Source organism: Triturus cristatus, chromosome 3_2 (assembly GCF_964204655.1).
Source record: "Triturus cristatus chromosome 3_2, aTriCri1.1, whole genome shotgun sequence".
Classification (NCBI taxonomy): domain Eukaryota; kingdom Metazoa; phylum Chordata; class Amphibia; order Caudata; family Salamandridae; genus Triturus; species Triturus cristatus.
Genome location: NC_140584.1, coordinates 811,405,257 through 811,426,115, shown reverse-complemented (window position 1 = coordinate 811,426,115; position 20,859 = coordinate 811,405,257). Strand labels below are relative to the sequence as shown.

At 47.2% G+C, this 20,859-nt stretch overlaps 1 protein-coding gene across 1 annotated transcript in view; it reads left to right on the top strand.

Moving 5' to 3' along the window:
• CARF (calcium responsive transcription factor) overlaps positions 1-20,859 on the top strand; it is a 360,952-nt gene that overhangs the window by 187,637 nt on the left and 152,456 nt on the right. The window contains exon 8 of the mRNA XM_085648958.1: positions 10,918-11,038. Coding sequence (XP_085505084.1) covers positions 10,918-11,038 — 121 coding nt within the window. The remainder of the gene's footprint in view (positions 1-10,917; positions 11,039-20,859) is intronic.

The window sequence follows — 20,859 nt, the reverse complement described above, 5'->3', positions numbered from 1 at the left end:
GATAATCAACAGAAAAGCATAATACTCCACACCACTGCATTGGCCATTTCCAAGACAACAGTTGGTTACAGTAGCAAATAAATGCTATTGAGTTATGGTGATCAGAAAGAAACCGTTGCTGTAAAAGGTATGGTTTTACTCCCCAAACAAGCTGGTTGAGAAGATGCTCAATTTGTCATTGTAGCACATCTAAACCACTCTAAAATGTCTCAACTGATACAGGATGTCCAGGAGGAAGTAGCAATTGAATTACTTGGCTATATTTCTATGGTACAGTATCTGCTGTTTTGCATGGATGAGCAATCCATATTCCTAGAGGTCCAGGCTATATCCAGTGTGGCTGCAGATGTTGTTCTTTGAACTGAACAAGATCTTGTAAACATGACATACCAGAAGTTGCTGAGTAATGTAATGGGCTTCATTCAATAGAAATAACTTCGAAGACTTAGCTGACTATAGGGTTTGGGTGATTGCAAAATCATGCTGCTCTGGCTGCAAGATAAAGGCATTATGTATGCCTATGTCGCTACCCTAAAGTAATCTAAGCAACTTATGGAACTAACAAAAATCCCGACACCCTGGATTTTTAACAGGTCACCCGAGGATAAATGGTAGGATACATGTGGGGACTTCAAACTGAACAAATAAGTCAAAAGGGAGTCCCAGGACCCCGTTTACCCATGGGGCCCGACCAAATTGGGAATAGGGTTTGAGAACTTTACATCTGCAGTAGAGATATAAGTTGTGTAACTATTTGATTTTCGCCCTGCACTACCTGGGTACTAGCTACACATGGGTAGGATGTGAATGAATGAGAGTAGATTAGTCATTATTAGTTTAGGTCCTGATAAATTGCCGTTGACCCATTTTAGAGCAGCAAAGGCTTGAAATATGTTAACTAATCGAATAACTTGTGGGTCATCATTCCTTGAGTTCCTTTATGCTTTTAACCTTAACAAGGGCTCCTAATCAATATTGGAACAGCATAAGTTGTCTCTTTGTTAATTTTAATCTACTACATTTGGTCTAACAATCAGGGCCTGGTTAATATATCCAGAGGCATTGCAGACAGTTAGGTGAATCTCCAAACCAGTCAGCAAGATAAAAGATCTCTGGCAAAGAGCCCCTTCATGGGACCCGTTGGGCATTGCAGCACCCGCCCAACTAGGAGCAAAACCCAATGATGAAGCATACCACTTTGGTGGGTGAGAGTCCACGCATCCTGAAAAGGATACTTTCTTTTGACCACAGGGTAGCTGTTCTTCTAAAAAATTAATAAAGAACCACCCATTTTGAAACCGAACTGCACTACAGATATGATTGCCCTTTCTTTGGGAGGATCTGTGCTAGACCGTCCAACCTTCATTTCCCCTCCTATATTGAGTAGCCCCTTATAAATTCTCATCTGCTAAAGATGACACTGATAACATACTGGATGAGAGCCCTTCACCTTGACTTTACATATTTTGGTTCCTCCCCCATTCTTTAAGTTCCACACTCTCACCTCCCCTTTCCTGCCCAGCTTTTTTACCATCTTTCTCGTATGACCCTGAGTCACTTCCTTTTGCCCACGTCTCAATGTCTTGCCTCTTGAAAGATCGAGCATGACCATGGACTCCATATTGCAAGTGAAAAGGGAATAGATAGGGTTGTCACTCCCAAGCGTACCTGTAGATGCGCAACAGCCAACACTTTTTCAGGTTCACGCATTCACTGAATATGCCACTTCAGACACCATCAGAGCTGGAATGGAGCAGAGAAGTCATGGCCATGCTCTGGTTCAGAATACCTACTCAACTCCACGTGTAATTTCATTGCTTGAGAGTTTGTATACAGCTAACAATACATTTCTATTTCTGTAACCTGACAATTTTCACTGATTTCTCTAAAATGTCAATGGATGGCATACTCTAAAGCTTTCTTACTGCTAACAAAAAAAGAGAAGTGAAGTGACCAAGCAACTGTCCCAAAACGTCCAGTAGGACTTGGGAAGTGGTTGAGCATTCCAAGAGAATACAGTTCCATTAACACCATTTGTCCAGAGGCACTTGTCTGCTGAAGGTAATTATTAAGCCCATTTTTGTGTTTATGGCTATGTCTCCTTGTGTTAATTACCCCTGTTTGGCAAAAATAACCTGCTGAGTTGCCACCCATCGTTTTTGTACCAGATTCACAGACCAGAAACGCCTTTAATTTTGATTATTCTATTCTTATACACTTAGAAGTCTCCTAGAGATCAAAACGTTTGTTTTCTTGTCCTTGCACCTTCTGACCCGTAGCACCATGATACCATGGGTGACCCCACACTTTAAGTAAGAGCCAGTTGGCAGTCTTCTCATTGGTATTCAAGTAAACAGGCCTATACATCACTGTTGTAATCATCTTGCACCAACTGTTAGTAGTGTTATGAATATGTAATGGGGTTGTTAGTCAGCTATAAGGAGAATCACATTGGTGTGTATCCCTATAATCTGGCAGAGTCTAACACCCAGTTAGTGGGCAATAGACAAAGTAATGGTAGAACCATTATCAGAGAGGTTTATGACACAGGTTTCCTAGACAATAAAGCATACCAAGTCTGCGTGAATAATAACATGAGAAGCAAGTTGTCACATGGGGACTGCTCCAGAGACTTTCAACCCTACAGCCACTTTCCCTTTTTGCTATTTTAAATGTATCTCAGTAGTTTTCTGTGCTATCTTTAGTCTTAATGCAAATAAGGCATATAATGTAAGTAGTTAATGTGCCTTTTATAGTAGTTATGCATTTGCATTCCACAGTCTTTTCTCTATATCTACTTCATTGTCAGGTCAAATATAAGGCATATTATTGAATTGGTTATTTTGCTTTTATTTTTTGACAGAGAAAAACTGCTGGTGGCACACAGACGATAACAGTAACCGGAAAGGGGTGGCAATGACAGGAGAGATGCAGTGACAGATTGGAAATGACATAAGAGACAGAGTAGTGATGGCCGGAGATAGAGAGCCAGTTTTTGGTGAGGGCAGAGATAGGAAAAAGAGTGCACCTGTGGCAGTGCACATCATTTTAAGCATGGTGTGTGAATCCTGTTTTATGCAAATGAAAGCTTATTAGAATAAGAGACTGTGCATCATTGCGTATCATTGCCCCGTGCACTGCATTCTCACATGAGGTGTGGTTGTAGTGGCTGTCAGGTTCTCTCCTGGTTTCTCCTCTGCTATACTGTGCTCTGCATGGAAGGCCTCCCTCAAGCCATGCTGGTGGGTAAGGTAGGGGTATATAGATAGGCATGTAGGTAGGGGTTAATGGCAGGAACTGTGGGCTAGCAGAAGGTAAGCTTCCATTGCGAATATCCTAGTTGTGCCAGTTTTGTGTTTGAGTCAGCGTGCCCTGCCGCTGTATACATTCTACTGATACTTTGTAAGGGAAACTTGCAAAGTTGCTATATGTAGTATCCCTGATCTGTGTGCAAGGGAAGTTTGCGGTGCTCCTGAAATTGCTATATTAGTTACGTGTGACCGATGGAAGGGTGGCGTTCTGTGGATGGTTGTCCTATACTGTGAGGCATGGTTTTCCGGACTGGCTAGGTGCTGGCATTGACGTGATACTACAATGATTGGATATCTCCAGCTTGGGCCTCTTATCTTAGGTTAAGTGCAGCTAGTCTGCCATTTTCTTGATACAAGAGGTGTCCCCTTAAAATACGGGGGTGAGTATTTGGAAAGGTTTTAAGGGGCATGTAATGTGATTGACGGTAAGGGTAGTTGGTCACATGGCTCTTTCAAATAATTGCTATGCACTTGCTTGTTACACACTACCACTGTTCAGTTATTATGTCACTACAGAATGAGTTCCTTAATGCATTGTTGAGGAATCCCAACTAGTGGTGCATCTGCTTGAGCATACATGAAACTCTTGTTTACTAATGGATTTGTTATTGATTACTTCTGGCCCAGTCATACATTTTCTGTTTAAAGGAATCTTGTTAGTCACACTGTACTTATACTGTGTGCATTAGAAATCTAAAAAAAACTTTTTCAGTCAATTTCAAATACATGGACTTTGCTCCCTGGAGGACCTCTGGCCAGTAACAGACAATGCTACCCCATTGAGTTTAACCACTAGTGGTGATTTTTGAGTGTCCATGTCCTACTGTCTCTCAGCGCTCTAAGATAATGTATCCATTGTTGTGAGGGAAAAAAGTGGCAAGGCTGCTGAAAGGTAGAGGAAAGTGGGTAGCCAAGTATATGTACTCCCATGTGTGGAAAATGTCTCTTATAAATCTGATGCACGATGTTGAGAAGCTGTTTCTCTTTTCCCTTAAACTGGGAAGGAAGAGGACTAAACAACTAGGAGTAAAAGATCCACAGTAGAGCTAATCTTCTCATGTTTTTGGTTTTAAATTTATTTAGATTTTTCCATCTAGCACTCAAACTCTCCTATCCTTTTGATTTCTTTTCAGTATCAGGTACAGACTACTTGAGCTTTTCAGCTACTTAACACCTTTTATCTGATAGAGACATCTAGCCGCAAATTCCTCACCTTTGAACTTCCAGGCGTCAGGCTGGATCCGGAAGATTTTTGATAGCAGTACCCCTGTGCGCCGGTCGTGGGCTTCGCGTCTGCCGTGGTCGTGACATCTGCGTCATCAATATAACCACCACTCTTGCACACTGACATCAGTTCTTTTCTTTCCACGCCAACCAGCCCAGATCCGTCAAAGAGAGCTACCCCCTGTCATTTTCTGACAGACTTTTTTTCAACTTTTTGTCGACTCATTTTGGTGTGTAGGATGTCTAGTAAGAAGACCTCAGGGTTCATACCCTGCATGCCTGTCACCACGCTATGTCGGTCACGGACCCCCATTTAGTGTGTCTCTGGTGTCTGGAGCAGTCCCACGACACAAAGTCGTGCTCCGATTGCTGAGCCATGGCGCCAAAGGCTTTGAGGGAGCGGTCCCTAAAGCTGATCGCGGCCCGGCGTCTGGCACCATGGAGGTCGCCTCTTCGATCCCGGTCCAGGTTGCCAAGAAGGTCCGAGCACTGCTCCAGTGAATCGAAGTCCTCTTCGTTGAAGTTGTCAAAGTCAGGTAAGAGAAACCACAAGAATTCGACTTTGCCTGCCTGTCTTGCGACGAGGCGGAGGACCCTTGACATTCGAGGGCCTGCTCCGCAGAGCGGGTGCCTGGGTCAGCCCTGCGTTCCTCTGCCTTCCCGGGTCCGGGAGCGACCCCTGCCCAACTTAAGGAGTTTACGACACCATGTGCGCAGTGTTTGGGCTGGCCTGACCCTGCAAGCGTGCCTTCGGGCCCCTCCGGCTCTGGTGATGGGGGAGCACCCTGGGATTCTTCGGCTCCAGCCCTGACACCACGGCCTCAAACTAGACTCGTTCCCGGGTCCAGAACAGCGCCGGTTGCACCTCCACAGCGACCTTTCCCGGTGCTGCTTCCACCACCGAGATCCTCTGGGTCACTGGCACCCACCAGCGGCGCCTCCCCAAACCTCATTCCTGAAAACACAGTACCGGTTGGTTGTCCCCCGACGACGAGACCGGAGTCGTGCGGCTACATGCCATTTAACATGCCCTATTCTGAGGAGCTAGGAATGGATGAGGAGGATTGAGAGGGGAGCAGGATCCCTTAGAAATCCTGCAACCACAAGACATGGACTGCTATGAGGAACTGGGTGATGCCAGTGGTCTGGACACCTCCCCACATTCTGGCATGCTGTCTCCACCTAACCTGGCAACGGAGGAGGGGGCATCATTTGCTGTGGTGGTGCTTAGGGCTGTGGAGGTCTTGGACTTTCAGCTTCTTACTGTGGCAGTCAAGACTAAGGGCTTGACAGAGGTCCTGCAGCCTGGTGTCTCTGGCTCGGAACCCCTGCTGCCTTTTAATGAGGTCTTAAAAGACGTCCTTCTGGGCACCTGGTCCAAACCCAGCACATGGGCTCCTGTGAGTAGGACGATTGACCACCGCCATCGCCCTGCACCGGGCGATCCAGTTTTCCTCAACGCCCATCTCACCCCACAAAGCTTGGTGGTTCAGTCTTCCACTTCCTGTGGCGCGTTCCCTTCCGCACCTCCAGGCAGGGAATCTAAGAGACTGGAAAGCTTTGGAAAGAAAAATGTTTCTTCCGCCAGTCTGGCATTGCGGTTGGTGAACACCGTATGCCTTTTGGGCCATTATTCCCATTCGATATGGGACACGGTTGCACAAGTTCTGCCTAGGGTCTTGGGGGAGGACCGGATCCTGCTCTCCCATTTTGGACCGGAGAGATGCAGTAAAGTTCGCCATTCGACGTGGCTTGGATACGACAGACTCGCTGGGCAGAGTGATGTCCACAACGGAGGCCGTACATCGCCACCCCCGGCTAAAAACATCTGGTTTTTCGGGGGATGTCCAAGCTAATCTCATGGACATGCCTTTTGATGGCTCCCGTCTCTTCTGAAACAAGGCACATGCAGCTCTTATGTGTTTCAAGGACTTGCGGGCTATGGCCAAGACCTTGGACCTCACCACAATGTCCCAGCCTGTATCTGCTTTTCGCTCCTTTCGAGGCTACCAACTGCGCAAACCCTATTTCAGCCAGAGGGCCAGCAAGTTTGCCATAGACATGGTTCACCCCGACCCCGTAGGTCAGGAGGCCAGAAGTCGAGCCAAACCACGATCCCCTCCTCGATCCCAAAACCTTCCTAGTCTGATCCCCAGGATCATTCACGGCCAGTCGATGGCAGAATACGCCATCATCTCCACCACTGGCAAAACATCACCTCGGACAGGTGGGTGTTGCAATTAGTCCGAAGGTGCTACTGCCTCCCCTTCGAGACTACCCCTCCATGTATGCCTCCAGTGTACGATCAGCTGATGTAGGATCACCTTGCTCTACTCCGCGAGGAAGTCAAAACTCTCTTGGCCAAGGGAGCTTGAGAGAGGGCTTCTGGGCCAGAAATAGGTTGTGGTTGTTATTCCCACTCTTTTCTGGTCCCAAAGAAGGATGGAGGCCTTTGCCCTAGCCTCGACCTCCGAGCCCTCAACTACTTCCTCAAAAAGGAGAAGTTCAAGATGCTCACCCTACCTCAGGTCCTCTCTACCCTGGACCCAAAAGAGACTGGATGGCAGCACTGAACTTGCAGGATCAAGTCACACCTGACTCCCTCCCAGAGGCTACCTTTTATCGGAGCGGTTCTGGACACGGTGCAGTTTCGGGTCTATCCTCCTGAGCGGTGAATCCAGGATATTCAGGCTATGATACCGATGTTTCAGCCTCCATCCTGGATTTCAGTGAGAATGACTCTGAGGCTGTTGAGCCACATGGCCTCCTCCATCCTACTTGTGGACCATGCCAGATGGCACATGGGGCTATTCAGTGTGACCTGAAATTCCAGTGGGAGCAACATGGGGGAATCTCACCGACCTAGTCCAGATCTCGGAGGGCACTGCGAAAGACCTGCAGGTGTGGCTATCAAACTGTGAATGTGTTAAGGGCAGATCCCCTCCCTTCACCATCCAGACCTCACAGTAGTGACGGATGCGCCCCTTCTGGGATGGGGCAGCCTTTTGGGAGAGGTGGAGATCAGAGGACTCTGGTCTCCGGTGGAGGCCCGGCTCCATATAAACCTGTTGGCGCTTCGGGCTATCCAGTTGACACTAAAAGCCTTCTTGCCGTCCATCAAGGGAAGGCTAGTTAAGATGTTCACGGACAACATGACCGCCATGTGGTACTGCAACAAGCAGGGCGGTGTGAGGTTGTGGAGACTCTGTCAAGAGGCCCGGCGCCTACGGACTAGGCTGGAAGAACAGGGCATTTCCCTCACGTTGCAGATATCTTCTCCCGGAACAAAATCCCACTCGGTTCAGGTCAAGGTCTTAGTAAGTCGTGCATAATATTTGTATTCATTCGAGCCGGCTGCTCAACTTTTAAATGGGCATAAGTAACACCGTGCATCTGAGGCCGTGTACGGCTATAGCAAACACGGCGTAATGAAGTGTGTCTCGAATCCTTCTGGATCCGGGAGAAGATGCCTGCCACATGAGGGTATTATCCAGTTTAATTACGCCGTGAAGAAGCCTGTATTGTGGGCAAAACGCGTTGGCTGTGCCGAACTGTGTATACTGACACAGAATGAATAAAAGGAGCAAAATCGCTAGACAGGTAATTAGAATAAGATATCTGCGTTATACAAATAGCTCCAACAGATAAAGCCAGGCTACAGTAAATGGGCTACCAATCTGTGAAGTAAAAAGCTACTTAAGTATCCGGTCTGGGAAAAAGCATGGCTGTTAAAGTTGTAATGAGGGTCTTCTTACTTGGAAAACGATTTTTAGAAACTATTGGCATCGGGAATCCACTGCATGCACTGGATGGCACTCCAAACCCCGAAGAGCACTGCATGGCAAACTGAAAACAAGCTGCTTGATTTCGGAGTGCCGCGGGCCGCCTCGAGCTCGCTTGTTTTAATGTGCCTTGCTTTTTGTCTATTAAACAAAGGTCTGCTCTTTATAAGTTTAGTGCTTACTTTCCCTCCATGTTAAAGAACAGTAGATGTTTCTGGTGTGGAAAGTAGTGAAAAGTACTAACATCAGCACACCAGAGTGGCGTTTATAGTAATGACGCAGACGTCACGACGATAGCGGACACGACACCTACGACATCACGTGGAGTCGACTGACTCCATCTACCGGCGCACTGGGGTACTGCTATCCAAAATCTTCTGGATCCAGCGTGACTCCTGGAAGTTCAGAGGTAAGGAAGCTGTGGCTAGATCATGTCTCTACCAAATAAGGCGTTACCAAAGGTAAGTAACTTGTGTGATCGGCTACAGGCTGATGAAGAAGACATTTACAGACAATGGTATTGGCGTGGGCTGCCTGTAATCTCGATCTAACCATGATCTGTCAAAGTGTGACTTTTGTAAGGTTTCTAAACAAAAATGTAGGCAACAGGAAAATCTCTCGCTCTCTACAGAGTAAAAGTCAGTTTATTGAGCACTCTTATCACTTTCTCTGAGAAAGAAAGGCAGCTGGGGAGGATCTAGTTGTTTCGCTTCACTGAGGTGAAATCTGCTGCAACGCTCAATTCCTAGAATGAAGTTCCAGTTAGAGATAATCCCAGAACCTCTATGTATATGTTAACTGTAACATGTTTGAAAGACATGTCTGTGAACTTTGGAGCTTCGGTTCGTCCTATCGCACAATACCTGATGCCTGACCTTGTGGAAGGTTATCTTTAACACCATGAGCCTGAAGGTCAGGGCTGATTCTCATGTACCACCTCTGTTCAGAAGGCTCTCCATTTTTTGAAGATCCATATGATATCACAGCTTGTCATGCGGTTATTTGACAGTGTGAGAACACCTTGTCAGCTTCAAGTGTCACCAGTTATTTATCTGCATTGTACGTTCAGTCAATGCTTCTGCCTTGAGCAAACATAAATTACCGCTCTCCTCTTTACTACCACAGATACTTTTTCAAATTACCTTGCTTCATTTGGTAAGAACTTCTTCCTGCAGCTGTTATTTGAGGATCACAAATTGAGCAGTATCTCCACGACTGCCCTGGATTTAGGAGAAACCAGAAGAGTTAACTTCCGTTGTGAGTTTTTTTCTTATTATAACAAACTTTATTGAATTTCTGGCCAGTAAAACCGGCCTAAGTGAACACTTAGCACACACTTAAAACATTTCAGAATATGGTATAATCGCCACGCATGGCAGAGCCATCTCTCAGATATATCGTAATGCACATGGAGAATAACCACAGTTACGGTTCCATAAATAAATAAGCAAGCTGACCCAGCCACTTTACCCACACCTGCCCATGTTTCTGGGGCCAACCGTGGCTTCAAACACCACTCGCTCCTGCTGCGCACACCAGTCAATCTTTCCTTCTCCATTTTGACTGGGTAGGAGACACAGGGGACAAAAAGCTTCAATATCCCTTTTCGCCACCAAGAGGGCCGTGCCTAGAAACGCCCTTTCTCCCCTCGTTTCCCCAGAGCCCTCGAACTCCCCAAAGAGAAACAATAGGGGAGAGAGGGGGACTTCCCACTCCAGCACCCCTGACAGTTCACTGGTCACCTTGGTCCAGTATTGAAGTATAGCTTTTTTCTCCTAACATTTGTAATGTCTATGATTCTGTGCCTTACCTATTAAGTAACGTTTTGCCTTACCTTATTAAGTTATGTTCTGTTCACATTTATGTACAATTGTATGTTACTAGCTCACATGTTAGCCTCTCCTGCCTCAACATTTCCCCTTCCATTACTATGAAGCACTCTGATACCCTTTGGGGTCTTGTTCGCGCTATGCAAAACTTTTAAACAAAATAATAAATAAAAGAAATAGCTGTACATGACCATACTATGTGGTAGAAATCTACAGGGTCGACTCTGCATCGAGGGCATGTGGGAGTGGGGCGAGGCCAACTCGGCACACGCTGGCTGGGGTGAGGTATGCCAAATAGGGGTAATAGGATTGAACAAGTCAGAGACTGGAGGAGGTGCTAAATCTTGGGGGGCCATAAGTGCCTCCCGCCAGTCCCCGTCCTCTAGGGTACCCATCCAAATCTCCCAACGGGTTCTGAGGTGGTTAAGTGTGCCAGGGGAGTTGATGACAAGCGTGTGATAGATCTGGGATATTCCGCCGCGGCCTAGACTGCCCATAAGTAACTTGGCTTCCAGGGGGCTAAACTCCAGGAGTGTATCAGTGGGCAGGGGATGCGCTTTCAGTTGGGAGTTTAGTATCCTTTGATACTAGGAAATAGCTCAATATACACATGTTGAGTCTCACCCTAATTGTATTTGACTTTGCTTTTCAACAATGTTTTGCAGTAATACATCCTAGTTGCTATTTTCACTGCGTTACTGTTGCAGTGGTTACCAGAACAGGGTGGTTTCATATCACTTTCTTAATGTAGATGGGATTTTCTCTTTGCAGGAAGTCGAGCCGTAGTGATGGAGTGCCAGTATGGTCCCAGGAGGAAAGGAGCTCTGCCCAAAAAAGCAGCGAAGCAACAGAGTGCGCCTGGTCAGAAATACAAAGCCACTTGTCCCGCACGGTAAGCAGCAAATACACTTTGAAGAAATGTAAGAATCTTTGTAAACTCTGTTTTTTTAAATGTATTTATTGTTTGATTAGTTTGATCTAGGCCCAATAGACATCAAAACAGTGTATAAAGGAAAGCAATGGAAAAAGTGATAAATAATTACACATATCAATGTAGGTACATAAGAAAATATGATTTAAATAGGCACACAGATATGTATGAATATATGATTAGTGCAAAGTGGAAACTGAGGGGTAACAAACATTCTTTATTTATTGTAAACTGACACCCGGAGGTTTCCTGGCGCTAAGACGCTAAAAGAAGAAGCAATAAAATACCACCTATGATTAACAAACTAAGTGGGTATTCAGCACACGCCTAAAACACAGATGATTCTGCTATGCTCTGACGTTCAGTGATCATGAATTCCAAAGCTTAGGGGCCAACTGGAGAAAGAGCAACTGCCCATTCGACTCTTCTTTCCTCATGGGATAATGATTAACAGAGCGAAGGGAAAGAGATGGTGTATAGGGATTAAAATATTTTAAATCAGGTTTTTGTTTCAGGGCCATAAAAGATCTTGTGGGTGATGCAGATAGTTGAACTGTATTTGTTGTTCAATGGTTAGCAGAAGCAGAGGACGCTAAGCATTCATAATGCGATTAAATGTTTGGTGTTTGAAGACCATACAGATGACTACGTTTTGGAATGCAGAGACTTTGTTGTGGCCATTGCCGTAGAGAGACTTTGTCCCCCAGCATACAGTTTGCTTGCCCAAGAGGAGGAGCTCACCGCACGCCAACGCTATTAAAGCGATTTCTAAATCCCACCACACCGGGTGCACCTGGGCGTGTTTCCCGGAAAAGACCGGGCCAAGACTGGGCCCTCCCTCTTGGCTTCTTGGACTTGCATTTCATTTCTACACCTTCACAACTTGAGCATGGGTAAGCGTAAATGAAACTTGGCCCGAGAATGGCAAGCGGCTACGTAAAAGCCAAAACATCATGACACTTTGAACCTCAGCAATAGGGGCTGCTATCCCATAACAGAGGTAGCGGGAGGTACTAATTGTTAGGCAGTAGATACTGCAATATCGAATGCTGCGACTCGCTCTACTGCGTGCTCCCCCATTCCTATTTGCACGCAGGCGTAGCAGTTAGCTGACCCCTTTGATCATCCTTGTTCCTCTGAGGGGAAGCCTTCCTCATATGGTTCTATGCCATATGGTCTGGGCTAGGAAAAAAGGCCCCGATTTGCTCCTATGGTTGTCTATTATCCGAGGACTGTTTGAAAGAGTTTTTGGAAAGACTTATGGAAATACTTATGGAGAATATGTTGGTGAAATGTGAAAAATTGGAAACCCTGGTTGTTTCCACCCCTGTTCTTCTATTGAATCTAGACTCTCTAAGATAGAGGATGCCATTGCTAAGCTTGAGGCGATCTCAAGACCTTCACAGGTTAATGTAACGGCCTTGGGTGCCCCCTGATTAGCGTTATTGTTACAGAGCATGTGAATTCGATTGGTAGCAGGGAGAGGGCTTTATCTTTACTTGGCCCCCCTCAGAGGGAGCCCCTTTGGCGCCCTTTCTCATGCCTCAAGTCAGAGGAACAGTCTGGGGATGTGTACGATATGTGCTCTATACCCTTTAATCCTGTGCAGTCTTGTTTACCGTAGGCCACTCGAGATTCACTAACTTTTTGGGGAGGCACTGGTTTAGTATCATTACCTTTGCCCGTAACTAGCTCCTGTCATACCGAGGTATCTAATAAAGATTTGTTTTCTTCCTGGCCATCTCATCTGGTGCCCTATAGTCTGCTGCTACTCCCTATGTTCCCCTATTGGGTTCTAATAGTATCAAAATTACGAGTCCGAAGAAACATTTGGGGTTTGACAGATTTTTGTTTTAAGTATATTATAAAGGCAAGGAGAATCCCATGGATAGGTTTGCAACCTAAACGTTTTCTAGGGGCTTATGTGGTGGTCTACTTTGACAATCATCACACTCTTGGCTATTTGTTGTCACAGTTTGCAGGCAGATATAGACAACCTGCGGGAATTTACCTTTTTCCCTTAGGTTATTTTTTATAAACCACAGTTCTGTTGTCCTCCTCACCCTAGGCACAGTGCAGATCCTGTCTCACCTCCTGTGTTTTTTCCAATGTTAGTTCGAGGCCTGACCAGGAACGTAGTTTACCAGTTTCAGATAGATTTGCTCCCTTAAGTACCCTGACAGATAGTACCCTGAGTCCTGACGGATATTGACTGACTTGCGTCTCACTTCCCTGAGACTGTGCTTGCTCGCAAGACTGAAACTGATGAGTAGTTGAGTCTCCCTACTGTTATTCCTCTTTTGAGTTGGAATGTCACAGACCTTTCTTACAAAAGTGGTAATGGGCAATTTTTTCTCTGTTATATTGATTTAAAATAATTTGTTAAAAGGAAACGTGGAATACTGACACCAATTTTCACCTGGACTGTTATACCTCACATGTTGTCCCGACTACTCCCTCTTCTCTTGGGAGGGCAAAAGGGGGCCTCCTTATCTTGGTGTGTTGTCTTTAGGTTGCTCCGGTAAAGTGTTAGCTACCAGCCCTCCCAATATAGCTGCTTTCCTGTTTTCAAACCTTTCATGTATTTTGTTGATTAATTTTTGCAGAGCATTTCTGCAGACAGGTAGTCAAGGTCAAGGACAGGTTTTAAAAAGCTTCTTGGATGGTTTATCCAAACCCCTTCTAGGAAATCATTTTACTATTCTATCCGGAGATTTTAACTTGCATCCTTGTTTTCAAGGTTGCTTGGCACAACATTCTGTGGGTGGTGGCCCCTCCCTGAAGGTCGTTCATTTTTTTGCACATCCCTGAGGGGGATTTTAGGAATCTTTTTTTGGCTGAGGATAACCTAGTATCTGTTTCCACTGTATAGACTGAAGCTAAACTTGATACGGTCATTCCTCCATTTATTGGGCGAGGCGCAACTAGTGTTATTGATTACATTTTTATTTCTTCACCCATGGTTCATTTGCTGTTGATTTCTGAGGTGGTCTGGTGCCCTTTGTGTGATCATAATCCCCTCACAGCCTTTTTTTTTTGTTGGGGCGTGAGGAGCGCTCCCTTTAAGCATTGTACCTTGGAAAATTTTGTTTCTAGTCCCCAGCGCCTGTGTGTGAGAAAGAGGGGACACAAAAATATTCTATCAATGCACTTGTATGTCCATTGCAATAAATTCTTTCAATAACACATTCCATTCCATAGAAATGGGCTTCTTGCGCAGCCCCTGCTGCTCCTCTCTTTTCAGTTCTGCACTCTCCGCCCTTCCCCACCTCACCATCTCGGCATGCCAATCCTGCAGTGATGGCAGCCTGGCAGTTTTCCACCTCATGGTAATGTTATGTTTCGCTAATATGAATGCAAGATTATTGAATTTGGTGACTGGGCTACCTTTCTTCCCTTTTTGGGCCTAGTCCTAGCAAGCAGTATTCCATCCGGTTGTTATTTTGCACCAGAGCTATATCTGTCAATATCTTACAAACCGTTGCCCAGTAGTGTCGCAATCGTGGGCAGCTCCACATCATATGTAAGAGACCCGCTTCCGGCAACTGACAGCGCGGGCACACATCCAATGCATCCTGAAACATAACACTCGGTTTACACAGGGTTAGGTAGACCCAATGCAGTAGCATGAGTTGTATAAACTTAAATTTAGGGTTCCTCGATACCTTTCTAGGATATTCTAGTATGACTTTCCATTCTTTGTCACTGAGTGCTCGGCCCACATCAATATCCCATTTGTTGCGAAGGGGTTGGAGTGGTATCGCTGCTATTGTGCGAATCCCTTTGTATAGCTATTTCATTAAATGTAGCCCGTTTCCCATCAAATATTGCATAGTAAGTACTGTGTGCGGTGCCGGTTCTAGCCCCCCTGGGGCCCAAGTGGTACGTATGTAGCGAGAGATACTTGTGTGTAGAAGAAACAGCGTGTTTGGCTCTTTGTGTTCTTGAACAAATACATCGTGCGTTATTAGGGTGCCGTCCTTGAAGAATGCACCCACCGTGTGCACCCCCGCATCCTCCCACGCCAACACCCTCCTATCTGTAACCCTGCCTAGTTATGTGGGGATCCCCAGAAGAGGGATGGTGGGGGCGTAAGGAGTCATTGTTTTAGTGTACCTCATAGCATTCCTCCAATACAATAATGCAACTCTTAGCAAATGGGGCGCCTTTGGGGGAATTTTGCTGTTGGGCAACAGGAGTGTATGCACGTCACCTCTTTGTCAAGCTAATTGGGACATTCCTATCTCCTGCAAATTCCGCCTCACCAACCAATACGCCAGCCACTGTAACTGACTCGCGTAGCAGTAAGCTTTCAGGTCAGGGACCCCAGTTCAACTTGTTTAGCATCTAATTGTAGCTTCGCGATCCCTATACATCTCTGTCCTTTACCCCATATTAATTCAATCAGATGGGAGGACAATAATTTAAATGTCTGTGCCGGTACCATAATGGGTAAATAAGTGAAATAATACAATAATCTGGGTAGTATCACCATTTTGGCGATTGCCACCTTGCCTGCCACGATACAGGCAAGGAGGTTCAGAACTTTATCTGGGACTTGAGGGTAGTTATAGCACGCTGTAAGTTGCCATCTAAAAGATCATTTGCGTCCCTATATATATTTATTCCTAGATATTTAAAGGTAATAGGTGCTATAGGGAATGACCAGTCCCCAAAGCCTAGTTTCCCAGTGCGTGTCGTGTCAGTAAAGAAATAAACATAGGACTTGTTCTCATTAATCGAGAGCCCTGAAAGTTTCTGGAACATAGCAAACATGGGGGGTATGGGTCCATGTTCCTCATCTATGTTCCTAAAATACAATACTAAGTCATCTGCATATGCGGAGACTATAGGTGTGCTGGGACCCAGTACAATCCCCATATGTCCCACTACAGAGCGTAGTTTCTGTAAGAGAGGTTCTAAAGCTAAGATAAACAGTAGGGGTGAGAGTTTAAGACTGCTACTGACCCAGCTTTACTTTGTACTACCCCACCAGAGTTTTGGGATAAACATTTTGAGCCGATCTATTCTGGGCCTAATTCCACTTCCACACCCTGTAACTTTCCTTTGTATCCTGCTTTTAGTGCTCCTGTAGTATTCTCAGATGATGAGGTGCACTAGGCTATACAGCTGCTTCCTTCCAACAAAGTACCTGGTGTTGATGGCGCTCCTATAGATGTTTTTAAAGGCAACTTATCACTTCGGTCACCTTTGATTACTCTCTATCTTAATTCGGTTGCCAAACATTCAATACCCAATTCCTGGTCCTACTCGCTGATTGTCCCCCGTTTTAAAAAGAAAAGCTGGTCTGACCCTAAATGTTATCTCCCAGTTTTACTGATCTGCTCTGTTTTTAAGATCTTTGGCCGAGTAGTTTTGAGCCGACTAGTGAATTGGGCTATTCAAGGTTCCATTCAATTGGAAATCCAGTATGTGTTTCGGCCAGGCCTAGGGACTGTCAACCAGTGCCTCAATTTGTATCAGATTATTCATAAATATATTGTGGCTAAACAAGGGTCGTTACATCTGGCCTTCATGGACCTGAGCACTACCTTTGATGTGTTAACAGAGATAAACTATTGGGCATTATGGTGCGTTTTGGGGTGGAAGTGACCCTACCCTCTCTTTTACGTGATCTTTATTGTATTGTATTGTAATGTATTAGTATTTATAAAGCGCGGCTGCGACCCTACGGTTATCCAGGCGCTCAATTTTTGATTTTATTTTGATATGACTGCTGCCATTCATTTTGGGACACAGGGGGAATGCACCAATCACTTTAACTTGAAGTGTGGTGTTCGACAAGGCTTCATATTGGTCCTGCTTCTTTTGACCCTCTATATCAACTATGTAGAGGAGGCATTAGTTGAGGGTTGTACCGACTTGCCGCGGACTGGCAGTCACTCCACCCTGGCATTGCTGTATGTGGATGATGCAGTCCTTATTGCTATAACTGCCTTGGGGCTGGATCACCTGCTTAACAATGTTGTTAATTTTATGAAGCAAACACAAGGAGAGAATGGATGGAGCGCTGAAACTTTTCAGACACTCAACCCCAGTCACAGATCTGGGTTGAATTCATCATCGTTCTTTAGCTCACATCGCCACCCCAGTCTTGACCCTGTGCCTCATGGGAACAGTCCAGCCCGAACTGCCAAGCCAGGTCTTCCCTGGACCAGAAACAAGCATCCTGGGACTGGTTTGGGGGTAACATCCCTCATCAGCCAGGCTAGCTTGAATCCAGTGGCAAAGTGTGCAAGGGACCCACGTCTGGGCATACCCTGCCAACTTAGGGCGAACAAAGCAAACACAAGGAGATGATAAACGGAGCTCTGAAACTTTTCAGACACTCACCCCCAGTCACAGATCTGGGTTGAATCCATCATCGTTCTCTAGCTCACTTCGCTACCCCAGTTCAGACCCAGCTATATAAAATCAGTCTTGACCCTGTGCCTCATGGGAACAGTCCAGCCCGTTCCTGGAAATTCCTGAAGGCATTGCACTTGAAGACATTTACTGTGAAACCATCTGAGTATGTGATTCTTAGTCCAGAGCTACTTGTTTTTGTGAATCATGCTTAGTCATTACTTTAGTCACACGGACTCCTGCAAAAGAAAACCTTATGAGGTCAAGAGTGTGATATTTTATATGAGTGGAGTATATGGGGAGTTTGCAAGAATTCAAGAAATTCTATCGAATGGAATAAATCTGTTGCTTTGCTATGTGCACAGTCATATACAGGAAGATTAAATTAATCTGTTACTGTTATGTTGGTACTATCTAGGTAATTCTATATCTGATAGAGACATCTAGCCGCAAATTCCTTAACTTAGAATATCCCCAGGCGTCAGGCTGGATCCGGAAAACTTTTCGCAGCAGCACCTCTGCGCACCTGGGGATGGCGCCACACGACCCCACCCTGACGTTGTCCACGTACGTGACGTCAGCAAGGTCATATAAGTCCCTCCCGGCGCGCTGACGTCAGTTTCCTTCTTTTCCGCGTGCAAAGCAGATCCGGGGTGAGCGGTTCCTCTGGCCTGTTTTCAGGCCCTTTTTCGACGCTTCGCGTCTGGAACAGTGTGTGATGCCTTCGGGCTTTAAATCTTGTACTTCCTGTTCACGGCAAATGTCCGCGACGGATCCACATCTTATCTGTATGTGGTGTCTGGGCGAGCACCACGACTCCACGGACTGCGACGCCTGCCAACACCTCAGCGCCGGATGAAGCTTCTTTTGGTACGGCTGTCCCGGTCAGAGTCGTCTCGTCCCCCGGCCTCTTCAACGCAGTTATGTCGCTGATCGCCCTCTGGGGTTCAGGGCCGTCGTTCACCACTTCTTGGTAAGTCGCTGCACATGTCGCCAAGGTCCTTGACCTCACTTTCATCTGTTGTCAGGGGCACTGGTTCCTGGAATATTCCGGACGTGCGCCCCTGACAGTCCGCCCCCCTCTATCCGCCCTATCCAGGGGCGGGGGCGACTCGGGCCCAGATGGAGGCCTATGCCACGGCTCTGCAGGAATCCCTTGGGTCCTCTCCTGTCCCTGGGGCGTTCTTGGGCCTCTGCTACCTGTGGGGTCCCGACGGACTCGCGGTTGGGTTCGCTCCCGGCGTCAAATGAGCCCTTGCCCGCCAGGGACGTCGGAGATGTGGTATCGTCAGGGCGCGGCCCGGCTGGGTCCCCCTCTACGATCCATATGGCGTTGTCAGGGTGCGGCCCGGCTGGGTCCCCCTCTACGACCCATTGCATCCCTGCCGCGCTGCATAGTCCCATAGGGCTCCCTGTGGCGTCGCAGGTGGTTGCTGGTACTCAAAGCCTCGCTTTGTGCACGCCTCGGCCTTCTGGGCAGGCGGCTGCCTGTCCATAGCCGTGGTTGGCGCCATTCCGGCGCCGTAGACTCGTCTCCCCGGCTCTGCCTCCACTTCTTTCTTCGGAGTCAGAGCCTGTTATGGTTGAGGCTGAGTCGGCGCCAGAGGCTTGCCTCCCTGGCTCCGGCACCTTCTCCTTCTTCAGAAGAAGAGCTTGCCGCCTCCCCGGCTCTGCCTCCGCTTCTTCCTTCGGAGTCGGAGCCGGTTGTGGTGGAGGCTTCGTCGGCTCCGGTACGGCGCTGGAGGCTTGCATCCCCTGCGCCTTCTTCGGAAGGGGAGCTTGTCGTGGATTCGGCGACGGACGGGGCCGACTCGATGCCGGATGGAGTCGAGTCGGCGCCGGACGAAGCTCGATCGGCGCCGACTAAAGTCGTTTTGGCGCCGCATCGACACCGGGTTGTTGCCTCTTCTCCGGAAGTGCCTGGAGAGAGTTTGGCGTCTGCCTCACGCCCGGCGACGCCGGATGTATTCTTGTCTGTGTCTCTCTTAGAATATGTAGATCCGGCAGGGTCCCCGCCTCCTCAAGAGCACCTGCACCCGACAGGCTCCGAGCCTCCTCAAGAGCCTCATCAGGACCCCCATTCGTCTATGGGGCTACCCTCACTTGGGCATTCGTCGCACCCTCACTGTCTTGGGAGGGTTAGCTTACAACCCTCACCTACTAATGAGTTACTATCCCCTCCTAGAAGGGCACTCGAGACTGGTGCGGCTTTTCTCAGAGTGGTCTCCTTGGCCACTTGGATTATGAACATGCAACCCCCTTCGGCGCCCTTATCTGTGGGCCCTTTACTTGATGTCCTTCACTGTGGTGCAGGGAATGTGGAGCCGCTTCTGCCCTTTGAAGCTTCTCTTTATGATGCCCTTTTGAGTACCTGGGTTCGGCCAGCTTCCGGTGATCCGGTGGCTCGTTTGGTCTTGCACCACCACCGTCCTGCTCCACATGATCCGGTCTGCTTATTTGTGCATCCAGACGTGCAGGGATTTGTTTTGCAAACTGCCTTCCCTTCCTTGACCTGGCTAATGCTTCCTCCCTCCCTGGAGTTCAGATGGCTTGAGTCATGGGGTCGGAACATCTTTGCCTCCACTAGTGCTGCACTACGTTCACTAATTACAGGGTGTGTCCCGGCTCTGCCCTGTGGGACTCTGCAGAGTCTTTGCTCTCCACCAGCACTGAAGGCGCTCATGTTGACCTCCTTCATCTTCTCCGGGATGGCCGTGACCTTGCTGAGTTTACAATCTGCTCCGCCTTGTATACTGTTGATTCCTTAGGCCCGGCTATGGCTTGTTCAGTCGCCTTGCGGCGCCATGTTTGGTTACGGGATAGAGTCTTCCTGGAGAATATCCGGGAGAGACTTGTTGATTTACCCTTTGATGGGGTTTTATTGTTTGATGCTCACGCCGACTCGGCTGTTCAGCGCCTCCTTGTGGGCCTTCAACCCCCCGCCCCTTAGACCTGTGTTCCTCAGGTGTTTGTTCTGGGGTGGTACCTTTTCATTTAGCATCCTTTTGATGTGTTATGTGTTTTAGGCTGGTAGTAAGCCTCAGGTCTTCCTTTCCCATGGTCGGGGGTGATTACCCTTTCATTTAGCATCCTTTGGATGCATTATGCGTTTTAAACTGGCAGTTAACCTACTGTGGCAGAGTTCCACAGATTGTTCCTCTGACTGTGGCTTGTCCTAATAGGTGTTCCCCGTTGTTGGGGTGTGCATACTCCGTGTGAGGTACTTGTTTGCTATTATATAGCTCTGTTTATGAGAGATCCCTTGGCCTCTATGCTTCCTCTGGTGCTCTTATCTGCCGTTGTATGGTACTCAATGTTATCTGCCGTTGTACGTGCTCAATGTTGTGCCTTGGCGTCATCTTCTATGTCATGGGTCATCTTGCTTATTTGCTACATTCTCCTCATTGGGAGGTTTT